General features: G+C 35.7%; 1 protein-coding gene across 11 annotated transcripts in view; it reads right to left on the bottom strand.

Moving 5' to 3' along the window:
* Positions 1-4,447: 4,447 nt before the first annotated feature.
* UCHL5 (ubiquitin C-terminal hydrolase L5) overlaps positions 4,448-19,938 on the bottom strand; it is a 63,144-nt gene continuing 47,653 nt past the window's right edge. For 2 of the 11 annotated variants that reach the window (XM_064276491.1, XM_064276490.1), the window contains exons 8-12: positions 17,474-17,576; positions 15,719-15,832; positions 15,571-15,603; positions 12,791-12,889; positions 6,924-12,588 (exon numbers count right to left, since the gene is read on the bottom strand). In XM_064276491.1, coding sequence (XP_064132561.1) covers positions 12,484-12,588; positions 12,791-12,889; positions 15,571-15,603; positions 15,719-15,832; positions 17,474-17,576 — 454 coding nt within the window. In that variant the 3' untranslated portion in view covers positions 6,924-12,483. Of the gene's footprint in view, positions 4,703-6,923; positions 12,589-12,790; positions 12,890-15,570; positions 15,604-15,718; positions 15,833-17,473; positions 17,577-19,938 lie in introns of those variants that run through there. The other 9 variants (XM_023549173.2, XM_010590934.3, XM_023549172.2 and 6 more) reach the window with 5 other exon arrangements.

Raw genomic sequence — 19,938 nt, 5'->3', positions numbered from 1 at the left:
ATTCTCATATGTAAGCAATTCACTTGTTTTTTCAGGTCTTTGTTGTTAAAGGGGGCCACCGGAAGTATCTGACTACTCTACCATCTTGGTCCCACCTCCCTAACCTTTTCTATATATGACTTTTATTCAACCTATTTTCATATTGAGACCCAAATAAACTTTCATAACCATGTAATTACCAAATAATTATAAATTAATATTCTGAGCTATTGAATGTTTGGTTCTGCCTGTATGCAATCCATCTAAGAAACGGCTGATTTGTACTACAGAAGGGAATGTCCTTCATTTAGGTTTCTGCTTAAATATCATCTCCTTAAAGGAACTTTCACAGATCATCCTGTCAAACCTCACCTCCCTCCATCCTTTTGCCCCACTTTATTTTTTAGTGTTACTCCTACCTGAAAAATTACATTATACACTTGTTTATATCTGCCTCACTATGAGAGCAGGGGCTTTATCTGTTCACCACTCTATCTCCAACATCTAGAACAACTCAGATATACATTGAATAAGTTACTGAAGAAGTAGTTTCCAAGAAGTTGGTATAATCGTCAAAAACACAAAACATTATGTGTATTTAAAAAGATGAATCTTTACCCACTTTATTTAGGCCAGTTAACCACATGTTAACGAAAAAGAAATTAAAGAACATGCCTGACTGATCTAAGAATTCACATTATTTAGAATGATGAAATCTTACCCTACGAATCAGGCTGTTCAGTTTGTGCATTTTATTTCTATGCTTTACTCCTTACTGGGGGCTTGCTAAATATGTTAGAGCATGTAATGGAATACCAAGCCACTGTTAAGAAAACGTGACACAAGTGCCTTTGTTGATACAAAAATTGTGGGAGAAAAAAGCAATTACATGATTCCATTTACATAGAAATAACTATGTATGTGAGTGTAAACATATGCATCCTTTGGAAAGATATACATCAAAACACTAACAGTGATCCTATCTGCGTAATGCAATTATATTTGATTTTTATGTTTTTTCTTCTCTGTATTTTCCTATTTCTCCAAAACAAGTACTTATTACTTATTATGTAAAAGAGAAAAATTGTTTTAGAGGATTATAGGTATGACTGAGTGAGTTTGCACTCAGCATCCATTCCAACCTCCTCTTTCCAGTATGTCTTCCATTGCTGCGACTGCAGAGGGAAAAACAAATATCCCAGGCTCCCTTACACCAAAAGTCATGTTTTAAGCTTTGCCTGTTGCTCTATTTTGGGATGGCATGTGCAGCCACAGAGAGGTCAAATTCTTCTGCATTCCAGTGTAGTCAGTGGGTGTCAATAAATACTATGGCAGTTTCTGTTTTCCTGGTACACAGCTACAGCAGCATTTTCAAACACTGATAATTTCAATGGTGGGCTGACCCTTGGACTACTGCAGGCATAGCATGTTTTGCTGGGAGTCATTACTGGAGGCCCAAACTTGAGCCCATTCCTTCAAATTTTACAATGACTTTGTAAAGAACTAAGTAGTGTCAAAATTTCCAATATTAACCTGCATCCCTCTTAAAATAGCTAGAGTGTGTTGTCTCCTATAAGTCATCACTGACATAAAAATGAGAAATTGTGTATCAAGTTACCAAATGATACACACAATGAAAACCCATTTTGGAGTGAGGAGAGGGCAAAATATGTGCATACAAGCAGGAAAAAAAAAATCACTAAATACACTAAAATGTTATTGTGGTCATCCCTGTCACCCTGGTGGTAGACCTATGGGTAATTTAAATTTTATTTTTACTTATTTGTTCCTTTTTTTTTTTTTTTTTTAGGGGAAAATCTTAAGAGCCATCCCCCCCACACACAAAGGAAACAAAATCCTTCTACTGAAAAAAAAAAAAAAATTTCTGAATATATTCAGAATGTTATAGGCAAGAATGAGAATTAAAGAAGAGGTATTAATTTGCATCTAACACCCCAATACACACAGAAGTATGTATCATGGTCCTAAACAGGGGAGCAGCATAAATCCTCATGGTTCATGATCCCAAAACAAATACAGTGTTTGTCTATTCTGGTGGCACGGTCCAGCTGACGGCAGACTGCTAATAAAAGTGCAGCTACCTTGGAAACCAAACATATGAGGTGAGACTAGCCAGTGTCCCAGCTGTTGGCAAGCTTTTTTGTTTAGAATAGCAGAAGCGCATCTCTTAGAATTTACTAGCTATTTTAAAAGGCATAAAACAGAATGGAAATATCTTCACATAACCAATCACTAAGTGAGATTTTAGGACAGAAAAGGCAAAAGCAAAATGAACTAAGGAGACTCTTTTTTTCTTTAACTTTCCACATAGCTAACATTTCTTTGTTTCTGGATTGCTCTTTATTCCTCCATTTTCTACCCACTAGCTTTGAATCGGAATCGACTCGACAGCAACTAACAAGCTTCACGCCTTAGTTTCAAACTGGCAACACACAGGACCCAGGCAGAGCCTAGTCCCATTTCTTTATTCACTGGCAGAAACAACCAAGTGTCACAATGCATTTGCAATCAGAGAAAAAGCAGATAAACCATAAGCTCCGTGAGCTATGGAAATTCCTGTCAAGGTTTTTTTTGGATTAGATTGGTAAGAAAAAACACCACTATTAACACAGTTAATGAAGCTATTTCTGAAGTGTCCAGGTTTGATACTGTTTCCTCTTAATAACAGTGTCCATCAAAGGTAAGTTTTTAATTTTGTTTAACTCTAAGTTTAGATCTTTATCGTTATTGCTTCTGTGACCTAAGAAATCTTTGGCTACCCCCAAGTCACAAAGATAATCTCCTATATTTTTCTCTAAAAAGCTTTATCCTTTAGCTACATTTAGGTCTATGATCCATCCCAAATTCATTTTTGTGCATGGTATGCGGTAAGGGGTCAAGGCTCATTTTTTTCCATATGCATGTTCAGTTAGTCTCACTCTATTTGTTCAAAACACTTACCACCTTCCCTGTTGTATTGCTTTGTCACCATTGTTGAAAATCAAGTGACGGTGCAAATGTAGACCTACTTCTAGGCTCCGTCTTCTATTCCATTAGGGCTCTTTCTTCTAGTCTATTAATTTGTCAATCCTTATGCCAGCCCCGCACTGTCTTGATTACTGGATACCACTTACTGGTAAGGATTACATACTCCTTGAATTACTTTACAAAATTAAAAGCCTCTATAAAAAAGGGCATATAAGTTAAGTTGAAATAAATGAATGGGATCAAGATGAATCTCAAATACTCCTTAGGAAACCATTTGAAAAAACTGTATCGTGACTTTGAAAATACTCCAAAATTAGTACTGTTTCCAGAGCAAAACAAATTTTCTCCAAATAGCTTCATTACCTTCTGTTGAAACTATATAAGCAGGACAAACATTTCGTGTATTTTTCTACTCAACTTCCCAACAAGTTTTTTCACATTAGTTCTAAGTCATTTAATAACACTACAATGTAGTAGGATTAAAAATAACCCTTAAAAACCCATGTTTTGAAGCTGAAAGATAAGTACACATTTTCTCTACACATGTTTAAGTTTTGCCATAATAAAATGTTAAAAAGTCATGTATTAACTTCAGAAATGTGCCTGGTAAAGAAAAAAAGTAGATCATTTCCTTTATGAAAAGAAGTTTTATAAAAATTTCCTTTAAAGTTTGACTTGGAAAAGAAGATTAGGAGCAGTAATACAATACTGTTTTATAAAACAGAAAAACAAAGCAACTCCCAAAAGCAGTAATAAACCCCATTGTGGACAAAATGTACATAGCTCTTGTAAACTGGTGGGCTGTGATAATTTTGTTCAAATTGAGATAAAACGAGTCCCTCCTCCTTTTTCAAAGAAGATAGCCTGAACTGTCAAACCTCCAAATTTTTTTTTTTTTAATAATGATACAGCCTAACAGCTTGTAAAAATGTTGCCAAATTAAGAGTAACACTAAAAATCTTTAAGATTTACTATTTCTTATCCTGAAATTTTGCTTTGACGCATAATGGTCACATCTTCTTGAAATAAATCTATAATAAATAAACAAATAACCCCAAACACTTTGAGAAAGTTCGCTAAAATAAAGCCAGGATGTTTATTATCTTTTCTATTGGCGGCATGAAAATCACTAGAAATTGTACTTTTGTCCTTTTCAAATGATCTGCATTAAAATCATACTTGGTCAAATGATTGATACAGGAGATAAACAAAATTCAGTTTTAAAATCCTCATTACATTTAAATATCAAAGATATTTTTTTTTCCATTAATGATGAGAAGAAACAAGAGATCTGATTTAAGCGATATCTGACATTTATACATTTTCAGTCTCTAACTGGGCTAAAGAATCAAAAGATTAAAAAAATTACAGGTAAAGAACAATCATTTGTGCCTTGTCTAGGTTCATTACAGTAGTTATATACCCAGAAAACCAACAGGAATTCTCAGATACAACGTTGAATAATAGAATTTGGGCAGGCGACTCTTAACATGACTTTTATTTAGGATGTAGTACATGCACATGATGCAGGTAGGAAAAAAGTGTACGAATCCATGCATTAAAGACAAGACAGACTGGTGCGATCGCCAGACGTGCACTGGGCCAATCACGATGTTGCTCCAAGTTTTTAACGGTTTCCATGAAAGTAAGTGCGGAAGCAGAAATGTGCACACATCCCAAAGTATCCTCTTCATTTGGTTTCCTGAGCTTTCTTGGCATTCTGTTTTTCTTTTGCCTAAAAATTAAAGATAGTATGTTACAAATTCTTAAGTCTGTTTTAGAAGCTATTATTAATGTAAAATGGGTCTAAGAGGGTATTCTCTAGCTCAAAGACTTGAGATGTATTGTTCACAAGATATCTATAGCATTACATTTTGTAACTTGAGCGCTGCAACAAGCCACTCCTGGACAATTATAGACCTAAGCTTTGCCCTTAACAAGAAAGGATTATGTTTGGTTTGCAGTTCTTTCTTAAGTTGCAATGTATTATTATAATTGTAATAATTTTAAAAAATATGACTCATTCCATAAAGTCATATTCATTATTTTAAAAAAAATACATTTACATGATATTTGCCTGTTTCTCATTCAAATAAAGTGTAAGAAAAATACTTTGGTTTCAGCATATTTGAATTATGGTTAAATGAGTTTAACATAACAACGGTACTAAAGCGTTATGCATCCTTTGCTGTCAATACTCACAGAATTCTTTTATTTTATTGTGGTGAATGTATACATAACAAAATATAAGCTATCTCAACAATTTCCACATGTACATTTCAGTGACATGGGTTACATTTTTCAAGTTTTGCATTCTCACTATCCTTTTCCAAATCATTCCACCACTAACATAAACTCAATGCCCCCTAAACAAAACCCCCCCTTTCCTCCTCCCTCCCACCTCTGGTAACTACTACTAATCTTTGATTTCTATATATTGCTTATTTCATGTAAGTGAGATCCTACAGTATTTGTCCTTTTGTGATTCGACTTATTCAGCACGATGTTTTCAAGGTTTATTCATGCAGTGCCAGGCATCGGAATTCCATTTCTTTATGGCTAATTAGTACTCCATTGTGGTTATATCCCACATTCTCTTTACCATTCATCTGTTGGGTGGCATTTCAGTTGTTTCCACTTTTTCGCTACTGTGAAAAGTGCTGCAGTGAACATGGGTTTCTATCTGCATTCCTGTTTTCACTTCTTCTGTGTATATGCCTAGGACTGGGATTTCTAGATCATACGGTAATTCTATGTTCAACTTTTTGTGGAACTCCCAGACCGTTTTCCATAGTGGCTGCACCATTTCACATTCCCACCAGCAATGGATGTGGGTTCCGGTTTCTCCACAACCTCACCAAAACCTGCTATTTTCCATTTTTTTGATCACTGCCATGCTATTATGGCTGAAGTGGTATCTCATTACAGTTTTGATTTGCATCTAATGTCTAACGGGAACCCTGGTGGCCAAGTGATTAAGAGCTCAGGCTGCTAACCAACAGGGTGGCAGTTCGAATCCACCAGCCCCTCCTTGGAAACACTATGGGGCAGTTCTACTCTGTCCTATAGGGTCACTATGAGTCAGAATCAATTTGACAGCACACACAACAACTTCTAATGACGTTGGTCATCTTTTCCTATACAGGTAGTCCCTGACTTAGAAGGGGATTTGCTCCAATGACTCTGTCATAAGTCAGTTCTGATATGTCAAATACCTCTTTTTTTAGTTTTCATTGTTATTACCTTTTATTATCAGTATCTTCATAAATCTGATCTTTGAACATCCGTGAGTAAACATCTGAGAATAACACCAGCAAATTACACGCTGCAACACTGTATGTGGTACTTATTACTAACGATAAGGTATACACATAAAAAATTTAAAACAAAAAACAACGGATGGCTGAAGTGAGGTTCGTTCTAACTCAAATACGTTGTAGGTCGGGGACTACCTGTACTTTGTACTTGTTGGCCATTTGAATGCCTTCCTTGATGAGATGTCTGTTCAAGTCCTTTGACCATTTTTTGAATGGGTTGTTCGTCTTTGTTGTTAAGTTGAAGAAGTTGTTTATATACTTTGCATATTAGACCCTTATTGGATACATAATTCCCAAAAATGTTCTTCCAATCTGTAGGCTATCCTTTCATTTTTTTGATAACGTCCTTTGATGAAAAAAAGTATTTAATTTTTATGAGGTCCCATTTATCTACTGTCTTTCGCTACTTGTGTTTTTGTCAAATCTGAGAATTCATCGGTGAAAACTAGGCCCCGTAGCGATGCCCCAGTATTTTTCTTCTAAGAATTTTGTGGTTTTAGTTTTCACATTTAGGCCCTTGACCCACCTTTAATTGTTTTTTGTGTATGTTGTGAGACACAGATCCCAATTCATTCTTCGGCGTGTGGACATCAATTTTCCCAGCACCATTTATTGAATAGACTCTTCCTTCACCTTTGAATGGATTTAGCACCACTGTCAAAAATCAGTTGACCATAGATGTGTGGATTTATTTCTGGACTCTCCGTTCTACTCCATTGGTCTGCTGTATTTTTATACAAATAACACACGCCTTCTGTGTCTGTTTGCCAACAGCACCCTCCCCCAGTGAGGTATTTTTGTAAGTGAGCTATGTTAATTTTGACACAGTTATTTGCATGAAAATACAGTATATGCCTGTTATTATACCAGTCCAGGATATTTTAGGAGACCTGGTGGCACACGATGTTTTAATTACTGTGCTGACCTTACTTGTAGTGAAAAAATGTTTTTACATATTATTTCATTTGATCCTCATAAAAAACTGTATAAGATTTAATGCAGCAATTATTTTTTTATTCTTTTCCAGATGAAGAAGCCAAACCTCACAGATGTTATCGAGCTCAATCGAAGTCACACACCTAGTAAACAGTAAAACTTCAATCAGAGGTCAAAAAATACATGTTCTACAGCAGTGCTTTTCAATGTACGTAACAATAATCTGGGACTCCTGTTCAAATGCAGGCTGATTCAGTAAAATGCCTACTATTCTGAATTTCTATCAAACTCCCAGGTGATGACAATTCTGCTTGTCCTTGGACCATACTTTGAGAAGCAAGATTTTAGAGTACTAGAATACAATGTTCTTTCCATTATGCTACTTGGAGAGAAACCAGTAAGTTAGACTCCTGATATTATACAATAAAAGTTTTTTTTTCTTTCAATAAGATACAGAATAAATAGAAAAATTACAATATTTTTTATAACGTATCAGGTAATACAATTACCATACGATAGTAAGACAAGGCTGAGTGTGTGCCGTAGAGTTAATATACTAAGCACAAATGTTTTATGTGTCATATAACAAAATAATAAAATTAACTGCCTGCAAACATAATTTGTAATTTGATGTCTATAGTTCCGCACAGATTAATGCTAAACAAAGAACTTTTCTGTTTTTAAATAATAAAAATACAATTTGATTTCAGACATAATTGAAAGTATGTACTTCTTTCCTTACTGATCTCAAGATACACGTAACAGAATGTTTAGTAAAATTAAACAAGAATATAATTACTGGAGTATGATGTAAGCTTGACAACACAATATAATTAAATGACATACAAGGCAGAGAGTACCCACGTTGTTGTTGCTAGGTGCCATCCAGTTGGTTCCGAATCATAGCAACCCTATGTACAACAGAAGAAAACACTGCCCAGTCCTGCACCATCCTCACAACTGTTGTTATGCTGGAGCCCGTTGTTACAGCCACTGTGTCAATCCATCTTGTGGACGGCCTTCCTCTTCTTCACTGACCCTCTACTTTACCAAGCATGGTGTCCTTCTCCAGGTACTGGTCCCTCCTGAAAACATGTCCCAAGTCTTGATACTCTTACTTGTAAGGGGCCTTCTGGCTGTACTTCTTCCGAACAGATTTGTTTGCTCTTATGGAAGTCCATGGTATATGCAATACTCTTCACCAACACCACAATTCAAAGGCTTCAATTCTTCTTGTCTTCCTTATTCACTGTCCAGCTTTCACATGCGTATGAGGCATCTGAAAATACCATGGCTTGGTTCAGGAGCACCTTAGTCCTTAAACTGACATCTTTGCTTTTTTAACACTTTAAAGAGGTCTTTTGCAGCAGATTTGCCCAATGCAATGTGTCATTTGATTTCTTGACCGCTGCTTCCACAGGTGTTGATTGTGGATGAAGTAAAATGAAATCCTTGACATAGAACTTGTATATAGACTAAGAGGCAGTCATTCAAACAGAACAAGGGAATACTGCACAGTTTAAAAATCAGAACAGTTATACATTAGGGTTGTATCTTTTCACCATACTTACTCAATCTGTATGCTAAGCAAATAACCTGAGAAGCTGGACTACATGAAGAAGAATACAGAATCAGGATTGGAAGAAGACTCATTAACAACCTGTGATATGCAGACGACACAACCTTATTTGCTGAAGGTGAAAAGGACTTGAAGCACTCACTGATGAAGATCAAAGGCTATGGCCTTCAGTACGGATTAAACCAAATCAAAAACCAAACCATTGCTGTCAAACTGATTCATAGGACATAGTAGAACTGCCCCACAGGATTTCCAATGAGCGCCTGGTGGATTCGAACTGCTGATCTTTTGGTTAGCAGCCAAACTCTTAACCACTACACCACCAGGGTTTCCTAGTATGGATTACACCTCAACATAAAAAAAAAAAAAAAATCTTCACTACTGGACCAATAAGCAAAATCATGATAAACAGAGGAAATAATGAAGTTGTCAAGGATTTCACTTTACTTAGAATCACGATCAACACCCATGGAAGCAGTGGTCAAGAAATCAAACAAGGTATTGCATTGGGTAAATCTGCTGCAAAAGACTTCTTTAAAGTGTTACAAAAGCAAAAATGTCACTTTGAGGACTAAGGTGCACCTGAGCCAAGCCACGGTATTTTCAGTTGCCTTATATGCTTGCAAAAAATGGACAATGAACAAAGATCGAAGAAGGATCGATGCATTTGAATTACGGTATTGGTGAAGAATACTGAAAATAGCATGGACTCCCAGAAGAAGAAACAAACCTGTCTTGGAAAAGGTACAGCCATAATGTTCCTCAGAAGCGAGGACAGTGAGACTTTATCTCACATACTTTGGACGTTATCAAGAAGGGACTACTCCCTGGAGAAGGACATCATGCTTGGTAATGTAGAGGGTCAGGGAAAAAGAGGAAGACCTTCAATGAGATGGATTGACACAGTAGCTCCAACAATGGGCTCAAGCGTAACAACAACTGTGAGGATGGCGCAGGACCAGGCAGTGTTCTGTTCTGTTCTGTTGTTCATAGGGTCACTATGAGTCGGAATCAACTCCACAACACCTAACAACAAGAAACTCTTTCCACACATTGTTTCCTTATCCTACTATCCCTTAAAATTAGAAAGGATTCTAATAATCCATTTCTGAATTTTTCTTAGAAGTATTACTATTAAATAACTATTATTAAATTCATCTTATATATAACTATAAAATCCAATCTTAAATATTTATATATATTCTAGCAATTTTTCAATCTGCTTTACATTTTAACATCGCATTTAAGAGCTGAAAATGATATATATGACACAATGGTACTTTTTTAAAAATAATATGAATAAAAATATACTTGTGCTGATTTGTAATTAAACATTTAATTCCAACCACAGATTTAAAATGCTGTGGATATGAAATTTTAAGTGGCGAAAGGGCTCAACCATCACAACTATTGTGAGGATAACGCAGGATCAGGCAGTGTTTCATTCTGTTGTACACAGGGTCGCTACATTCAGAACCAACTCAGTGGCACCTAACAAGGCTATTTAGTCCCTCGGTGTTACAAATGGTTAAGTGCTGGACTACTACTAAAGATTTATGGTTCAAACCCACCCAGAGCTCCTCGAAAGTAAGGCCAGGCAGTCTACTTATAAAATAAAAAGGTCATAGCCTTGAAAACCCTATGCAGCAGTTCCACTTTGTTCACATGGGGTTGCCATGAGTCAGAATCAACTCAAGAGCAACTAAAAACAACTCAAAGCTATTCATGTACCTGTGTAGTATAAACAGTTAACACACTGGGCTGCTAACCAAAAGGCTGGAGGTTCAAGTCTGCCCAGAGGCACCTCAGGAGAAAAGCCTGGCAATCTACTTCTGAAAAATTAATCACTAAAAACCCTGTGGAGCACAGTTCTACTCTGACACACATGGGGTCAACATGAGTCAGCATCTACTCAATGGCAACTAGTTACTGACATGGAGGAGAAATTACCTGTTCTGTATGCACCAAAGCCCCTCCCTCACTTCCTCCTCCCAGGATAAGAGATATTGCATATACGCACAAAATAAATGTATCTCAATACTGTTTATGTAATATTATTAATTAATGAATAATATAGAGAAATAGACAAAAGCTAAAACCTGTAGCTGTCAAGCTGACTGACTCACAGCAGCCCTGCAGGACAGAGTAGAACTGCCCACAGGGTTTCTAAGGGGTGGCTGGTGGATTCAAACTGCCAGCCTTTTGGTTAGCAGCCGAACTCTCAGCCACTACGCCACCAGGGCTAGAAGTTCACTAACTACCCCTCTCAATAAAACAAATGCAAACAAGAGCACGCTGAGTTCGTGTTCCACTACAACCAGGTATTCACATACTGCCACCTTGTGTCCAAATAATGTGAACTAAGCAAATATGATTCTAATACAAAACTGAAAAGCTGTTGCTATGTTCTCACAAAAATCTCGGGATGTTCTGTCATTAAAATCAAATGAGTTATTTCTTTTCCTAACTGGCACAAAAAAATAATATTCACAGACCAATTTTAAAGCAAAATTTATACATTAAAATTCCCCTAAGAACATCTGTCTGCTCGCTAATAACATTTATTTATACCTAAAAGCTGGTACAACATGTCATATGATCTAGTGCAACACTCTATATTGTTATTTTTTGTTTAATATTTTCAATAGAGAAATGTTTCACAGTGTTTCATACAAAGAACACCATGTCTAGGTACTCTGCTAACCAAGCATTTCAAGAACCACAGGAGAGTAATTACTCATCTAAACTTTAAATATTGGTTTCTCATCTTGGACTTCCTGAAAATTTAATATCCTGAGATACACGAATAGAAAAACCTATGTGGCAAAGAAAACATTGAGTAGTCTTATGCAATAGTTTTTGCCTTTAATGCTAAAAGTCAGGTCACACCTATTTTAGGAACTAGGTAGTAAGATACGTACAAAAATCGCATTAACTCACATCAGTTTTTTTGAATTTAAGATAATATCAAACAGCTGGGTTGAAATGTATCTTTGCTTTGTAAACTTTAAAATTAGTAAGAAAAATATACCTACCATGTATTACGGTCTTTTATCAAAGTGATGCAGTGTCTGCTCAAAGTGCTTCTCAAAATACAGTACACAAACCAGTTGCATTAGAATCACTTGGGGGGATTTATTAAAGATTCTTCCCCCCTATATCAGAATCTCTGGGATGGGGCCAGGCAGCATGCATTTTAAAGAGTATCCAGGGATGGTCACTTTCAGAAACATTGATTTATAGTGTAAACTTAAAAACAATTTAACTGCATTTCATTTATTCAACAAATCTTTTATTAAGTTCCATCTGTTGAAGAAAAAAAGATCTTAGAAGTTAGATTTTTCCCTCAGTGGAAGGGATCCTAGACCAGGAACAAGAAAATCTATTTCTTAACGCAGCCTGTTTTTTGTGTTTTTCTTTTTTCCCCCTTAATGTCCGTTCTAATTCTACATTTTATGATTTTTAATTCATATTTTTGCTGAATTAAAAAAGGAAAATATCTGTTATTTCAATTATTAACATTAAATCTGTTTTCTGCTTAAAGAAAGGAGAGTATTTTAAACTTTATTTTAATACAACCAAAACGAAAAAACCAAATCCATTGCCGTAGAGTCGATTCCAACTCACAGAGACCCTACAGGACAGAGTAGCACTGCCCCATAGGGTTTCCAAAGCTGTACATCTTTACAGAAGCAGACCACCTCTTCTTTCTCCTGCAGGGCAGTTGGTGTGTTCAAACAGCTGTGCCACAAGATAACCTGAGTTTTTAACACTAAGTATTCTGGAAAACTAGAGAAATGGGACAATTCTTTATTTTTATCTTAAAATAGTTAGATTGAACTAATTCTTATTTAGAATATAAACAACTGGCTAAAGCAAAAAAATAACTAAGTAAGCTTAAAAGAATTTTACTTCTATTCATGCCAAAAAATTACTTCATGTTTTTGGAGAATCTTAACCTAGTTTAAGTATTCACCAATAAAATACTTACCTTTTCTACTAGTGGTATTAACTGCTGGTGTTCGGCTAAAGTCTTTAACAATTCCATTATGAAAGGCAGATAATTATGCTTCCTTCTGATATTTTCAATCTAAAAATAAAACAAACATCAAACCATGCTAAGTATACTTTTCTGCTAATATTTTGAGATTTGTAATTTTTGCATATAACTCAAGACAGAAATGGGGTAGAATTTTCCATTCTCATAAGAAAAAAGTATTACAAAAAAATGAGATTCAGTTCCCACAGCAAAGAGACTGATATATCCAAGCATATGGAGAGAGTTTTTTGGATTTGGCTTCCTAGGCTCAGCTTAGCAAATGACAGAGACATTTAAAAGCACAATCTAAGATTACTTATAAATACTTAATTTATGAAAGCAAATATAAGAAGGCCTAAACGATAAAATTAACATTCTTGCTGCACTTACACAAAAAATCAGAATAACCTCAATAAGGCCAGCTTTATTTTGTGAACAAGATTAACCTTTCTTTGAGATATTTTTGATCAAAAGAGGGTAGACTATAGGAAAAAATACCTGCTTCAATGGAAAACTATGGATCTACACACCATCCGGAATTACGTGAATTTAGCCTTTCATTGCTGTTGAGCTATATGACAACACTGTAAGCTAGAAGTGATAGCAATGGAAAATTAATTCTTGTCTGGGGACATGCAAAATATTGCTAACTAATTCTTGTCTATAGACATGCAAATAAAAACATTGTTTGGTCGGAGCTCAAATGACTTCAATTTCTCTCTAAAAAAAAAAGGTTTCCACCTATGTGTAAATTCAACATTCCTTTACTTCATATAAATTTGCATTTCTTTGACTTCTTCTAACTGGTTATGATATTTTACTGGTTCCTTCCATTAATTAATGAATTAAATAAAATCTTAACATATGTTCATTTTTTTATCGGTACGAGTCATTTTACATCTTCTTGAACAAAGAATTCTCAAACTGTATAGCACACAAAGATTCTGAGAACTCAGTTTGTGTTTTACTTTAGGCAGATATTAAAAATTAGTTTATTACGTAATAGCCCTGCATTTTTTTTTTTTTAATATCATGTGAAATGGAACATAAACACTGGAACGTTCATCTCTTACTTTCCTGTTTCCATGAACTTGGCCTTTCCCTTTCCCTCTTCCTGAAATGCTCTGGAGCCTGCCTGTCCCCACCGTACCACCTGAAGAAATCCGACCAGTCCAACGTCCATTTATTTTATTTAACAATCGTTCACTGACTGTTAACCATTTTACAAAGCACTATGGTGACACTGTGGTGAGCAATAAAAAAAAAAAAAAACAGTCCTTGCCTTCAAATCAGTTTCAAATGAATAAAAATTCTTTTTGCTGGGACACACGACAAATGACATGAGTACCACATCATACAAAATATGTACAAAAAGTCATACAAAATTCAAAATTCTCACTACTCTTTTCACTTGCACTGAAAAAAACTTATCAGACTGTACGTGAAGGAGAACCACATTATTAAAGACATCCTTAATTTTATATTTGACTCGAAATCTATAAATGTTTGACATAATTAAACAAAACAAAATCACAACTATAAAATAAACCCTAAATAATCTCAAAGCAAAGTAAAACAAATGAACCTAATGGTCTATCAAATCAGTAATATAATCTCACAGCAAGAACATTTTTTCAAGTAAATTTAAAACACAGTAATTTGATTGTACATCCAAAATGGGATATATTCTAAGAAAAAAGCAAATAAGAAAAAACTTCTGTAATCATACTGTTCCTGGTATGCTGTTGCTATTGTTATTCTGAATACACACACACACAATACATATATATATACACACAACACACACACATATGCTATACATATACCAAACCAAACCCACTGCCATCGAGTCGATTCCGACACGTAGTGACCCTACGGGACAGGGTAGCACTGCCCTATAGAGTTTCCAAGGAATGCCTGGTGGATTTGAACTGCTGACCTTTTGGTCTTACCCACTACACCACCTAGGTTTCCTATATATATATACAGCATAAATCAAATAAGTAATTATGTTAATGTTTTCAGGAACCAAGATTTTCAGCTTAAGAGAAGAGACACAAATACTTAATTTCTTCAATTGTAAGGCCCTTTAATCCTAAATTTGAACAGGAAAAATGTGAATTCACATTCTATTTTCTCTTCAAAACGATAAATCTCTTCATTCTGAAAATGCCGAGAAATAATAACCAATCAGCAGGAACAAGCATCCTGAGCACCCAGATAAAAACCAAAAACCAAACCCGTTGCCATCAAGTTGATTCTGACTCATACACAGCAAGCCTACAGGACAGGGCAGAACTGTCCCGTAGGGTTTACAAGGAGCAGCTGGCAGATTCGAACTGCCAAACTTTTGGTTAGCGGCCTAGCTCTTAACCATTGCATCACCAGGGCCCCAAGCACTCAGATAGTGATCTCTAAATATCATTTCCAGTAAAAAGAAGCAAGGTTTCTTAAGAAAAATAGGCTAGTTCCAAGTCTGAGGTACGAAATGTACAAGACGAGCCTAAAACACTTTGTCATATTAGACAGCGAAGAAGCTATCAAAGACTATGGGGGTCATAACAAAAGGATTTGTAAGACAACCTGAAGAGGTTCCCAATGGCCAAAGGTAGGAAAATTTGAGTATCAATAAGAATAGCTGCAGTGAACTGAAGCATCAAATAGGTTAAAAATTTGTTTGTAGTAATGCTTTAAAAAAATTTAAATAGAAAAGAAGAAATCTCACTAGTTACCTTTGTAGAGTGCCAGAGAATCAACTCATTATTCTGAAACCGATAAACGATGGAGAAAAACAATCAAGCATTTTTAAAATATACCTTCTTGTCAAAAAGTTCTCTATTTTAAAACATTAAATGAATAACTTTTTAAGAAATAACATACCTTATATCTTTTTAATTTTTGTACTTCTTCTTCAATAAGCATCTGATTTTTGGCAACCTCTGACTGAATAGCACTTAACATATTATTACCCTGATCAGTATCCATGGGTTCCTCCTTAGGGAGAAAAAAAATACAGCACACCCTAATGATTGTGTTAAAATGATAAACAGTATGAATATGTTCAAATTTCCACTCTTAATACCGGTGACAGAATATCAGCCTAATGGCATCAACACTAAAAGATAAAAGCACTAATACTTAATATTTCTATTTTCTATAATAATACATATGAATTTTGTGTCTGGGTGCTTTAGGTGAAAGTTTAAACAGCAAATTAATTTCTCATTCAACAATTAGTACAAGAATTGTTTTGTGACATTGGTTGCAATCCCCGCGATGTGTCAACACTCTCCCCTTCTCCATCCTAGGTTCCCTGTTTCCATTCGTCCCATTTTCCTGTCTCTTCCTGCCTTCTCATCTTTGCTTTTGTGCAGGTGTGCCTATTTGGTCTCATATACATGACTGAACTACAAAGCATGTTCCTCACACGTCTAATCTTTGGTGGTGGCGAAGAATATTGAACATACCATGGACTGCTGAAAGAACGAGCAAATCTGTCTTGGAAAAAGTACAACCAGAAAGTTTCTTAGAAGTAATAACGCCAAGACTACATCTCACATGCTTTGGACATGTAATCAGGAGGGATCAGTCCCTGGAGAAGGATACCATGTTTGGTAAAGTAGAGGGTCGGTGAAAAAGAGGAAGACCCTCAACAAGATGGACTGACAAGTGGCTGCAACAATGGGCTGAAGCAGCAACAATTGTGAACATGATGCAGGACCGGGCAGTGTTTCATTCTGTTGTGCACAGGGTCTCTGTGATTTGGAACCAACTCCATGGCACCTAACAACAACAATCTTTGGCTGAAGGGTGAACTTCGGGAGTGACTTCAGTTCTAAGTTAAAAAGGAGTCTGGGGGACACAATCTCGGGGTTCCTCCAATCTATGTCAGACCAGTAAATCTGGTCTTTTTGTGTATGTGTGTGCATTTGAATGGCGCTCTACATTCTTCTCCTGCTCTGTCCGGGATCCTCTATTGTGGTCTCTGTCAGAACAGAATACCTATGAATTTTCACCTAAAGAAAACTATATTGTAATCTATTATATTGCTATAATCTTCTATTCAGCTATAAAATAAATTTGCTTAAGTATACTCTTAAGAAAATGTAATCAAAGGTGTGTGTAAAAAAGCTATTTGTCTATATTTCTAATTCTTTAATCATATTTACTACAGGAAAATATTTAATCACAAAGACTAGTAAACAATTACATGTGAATCTAACCGTATCCAATAAATTCTTGGAAAAATACATTCTAACTTGCTTAATTGTATAATGAAGTCACAGTAAATAGTTTACATAGCTATTAATTGCTAACATACTATGTGTCAGTAACCACCTAAAGCTGTTTAAATATATTACCTCATTGAATCCTCACAACAGCCTCAAGCACTCAGATAGTCATCTCTAAATATCACTTTTTACATGAAGGAACTGAGGCATAGTGAAATACACCCAAATTTACATATTTACTAAGTGGGAAAGCCAGGAACTAAATCTAGGCTATCTGCCTCCAAAGTCTATAAATTACCACTCAGGACACTTGATTAACTCTACAGTTTAAAAAAAAAACCTAAAACTTTTCCAGAGAAAATTACTAAGCTACAACTTTTGACTTAATAGCATGGCCACAAACCTCGGCAAGCTGTCTCTGTAATTCTGCTATCTTCTGTTCATATATCATTTTTCTGTCAGACACAATGGCCATTAAGTTAAATCGAATTTCACCTTCACTGTACCTAAAAAAAAAAAAAAAAGTCACTTTAAAGTTTACATTGTAATAAAGAATTGTAAAACTATTTATAATTAAGATAATCCATTAGGATATTCCCTAATTCTCTGGGATAAACAAAAATATATCAATTGGCTAACAATAAAAATTGACTTTTTTTTTAAAAAGCTTCTCATATTTGATAGAGTACAACTGCAGGGAAAAAAATTAGCTAAATTTCATCAATCACAAATATTTTTAAATGCTCTAAAGTGATGTTAATTTTTCTTAAAACATTTGAAATAACAAGTATTTTCACCAGTGTGTCTATGTTTACGAGAAATATGGTAACTATCATTTACTTAAGATCTCAGAGAAAACAACCCAACAAAGAGCCCACATCTGTTGGACTAATTATAATGGCATCTTGATGGTAGTTAATTATATTCCTTATTATACATTTTCTCCAAGTCATGATTAATTTCTGTTTTTATTAATACTGCTTTTTGCTACATAGCCTGTTGTGAATTTTCTGAATGCTATCTGATTTTCACTATTCTGGTATCAATGAAAACATTCAGCATAAGCTTGTTTATGGTAAGGACTGAATTTTAAAAATTACCCATAAGATACACATGTCATTTAATCATGATGAAAATATATAGAAAATGTAAGCCATTTCTATATTATTTCATCTCTAGAAGTTTCTCATACATAGTTCAATTCACTGCAAGAATATGCCCCACTATAATGCTTTGAACTATGTAAAAATGTTTTTAAAACTCTACTTGTGGGACTTCTATTTCCCTATTCTTCCCAGTAAGTACAACTAAAAACCCTGGACATTACATACATACATATAAATTTAAGACTCTGAAAGGCAGACAAGCTGAGGAGTTCATGACCCAAGGAATGTCACAGTAGTGAATTGACTGGAATGTCTTTTTGCCTCATATATAGCAGACATGGAGCTGAAGAAGCCAGCAACCCATAAATGCCAAGAGGTGCGAGTAAAAAAAAGGAAAAAAGCCTAAGGACTAGGAAAGGGACAGCCTCACAGGACAGAAGACTTTTACACAATAACCACTCTGCTGTTGGCAAACACAACAAAAAAAAAATGAGGCCCCACACCAGCAAAGGCTGTGTGGGAAGCACAGACTCGACCTTCGCTAGACTGTAAAGAGATGCCTTAATGGTCCATCTAGCTGGCATCCTAGGAGGCTCAGTAGGGAGCTAGGACTTTCACCCCTGCCATGTGGTTATAACGACACCCCCTTGCGGTATCAGTAGAGACGAAGTGGAAAGTCATAACTGTCGCTATCATCCGGCAGTAACGAAGCCTCCCCCACTGCACTGCCAGTGGAGGCCGTGTGGAGAGCAATAAGGAGACATTCTTACCCCTCTCAGCTAGGCGCATACCAGTGGGGGGCTAGAGGGGAGCCAGAACTTCCGCTCCTGCACAGCAGCAGTGTTCACGGAGACTAAGTAGTGGTCCTGAATTCTACTCCCACCTGGCAATAACAGGGCAGCACCCCCTTTTTCCCTAGCTGGAGTGATATCCATGGAAACTAGCTAAACCAAAAGCTTTAGGTAAGATTGAAAGTCTCGTAATACATAAAATGTCCAGATTCCAATCAATAATCACTTGTCATATTAAAAACCATGAAAATCTCAACTTGAATGAAAATGATACTCAATAGATGCCAACATCAAGATTTATGAGAATTATGGCAAAGATTTTAGGAAAACCATCATAAAAATGCTTCAATGAGCAATTACGAACACACTTGAAACAAATGAAAAAATAGAAATAGAAGAAATTTTAAAAAATGGAAATTTCAAAAGTGAAATACACAACAGACAAAATAAAAAAATTCTATGGATAGGTTCAACAGCCGAATAGAAGGAGAAAACAGCACTGAACTGGAAGATAGAACAATAGAAACAACCCAATCTGAACAGAGAGAAAATAGACTGGGGGAAAAAAACACCAGCGCTAACATTCACACCACTGTAGTCCTGGAAAGAGAGGAGAAAGAGGGTGAAGTTGAAAGACTACAAAAACAATAGCTAAAACTTCCCAAATTTAAGAACATGAACATATGGATTCCAGAACAGAGCAAACCTCAAACAGGATAACACCAAAGAAATTCACACCAAGACACATCATAAACTTCTGAAAACTAAAAACAGAAGAAATCATGAAAGGAGCAAGAGACAAACTGCATACCCGTAAGGGAAAAACAACTTGAATGACAGTAGATTTCTCATCAAGAAACCGTGGAGGCAAAAAGGAAGTGGCACAACATTGTGCAAGTGCTAAAAGACTGTCAACCCAGAATTCTATACCCAGTGACAATATACTTCAGAAGTAAAAGTAAAATCAAGAC

The sequence above is a fragment of the Loxodonta africana genome, chromosome 25 (assembly GCF_030014295.1).
Source record: "Loxodonta africana isolate mLoxAfr1 chromosome 25, mLoxAfr1.hap2, whole genome shotgun sequence".
NCBI classification, from domain to species: Eukaryota; Metazoa; Chordata; class Mammalia; order Proboscidea; family Elephantidae; genus Loxodonta; species Loxodonta africana.
The sequence above is the reverse complement of the archived record's forward strand: the minus strand, read 5'-3'. Positions and strand labels throughout refer to the sequence as shown.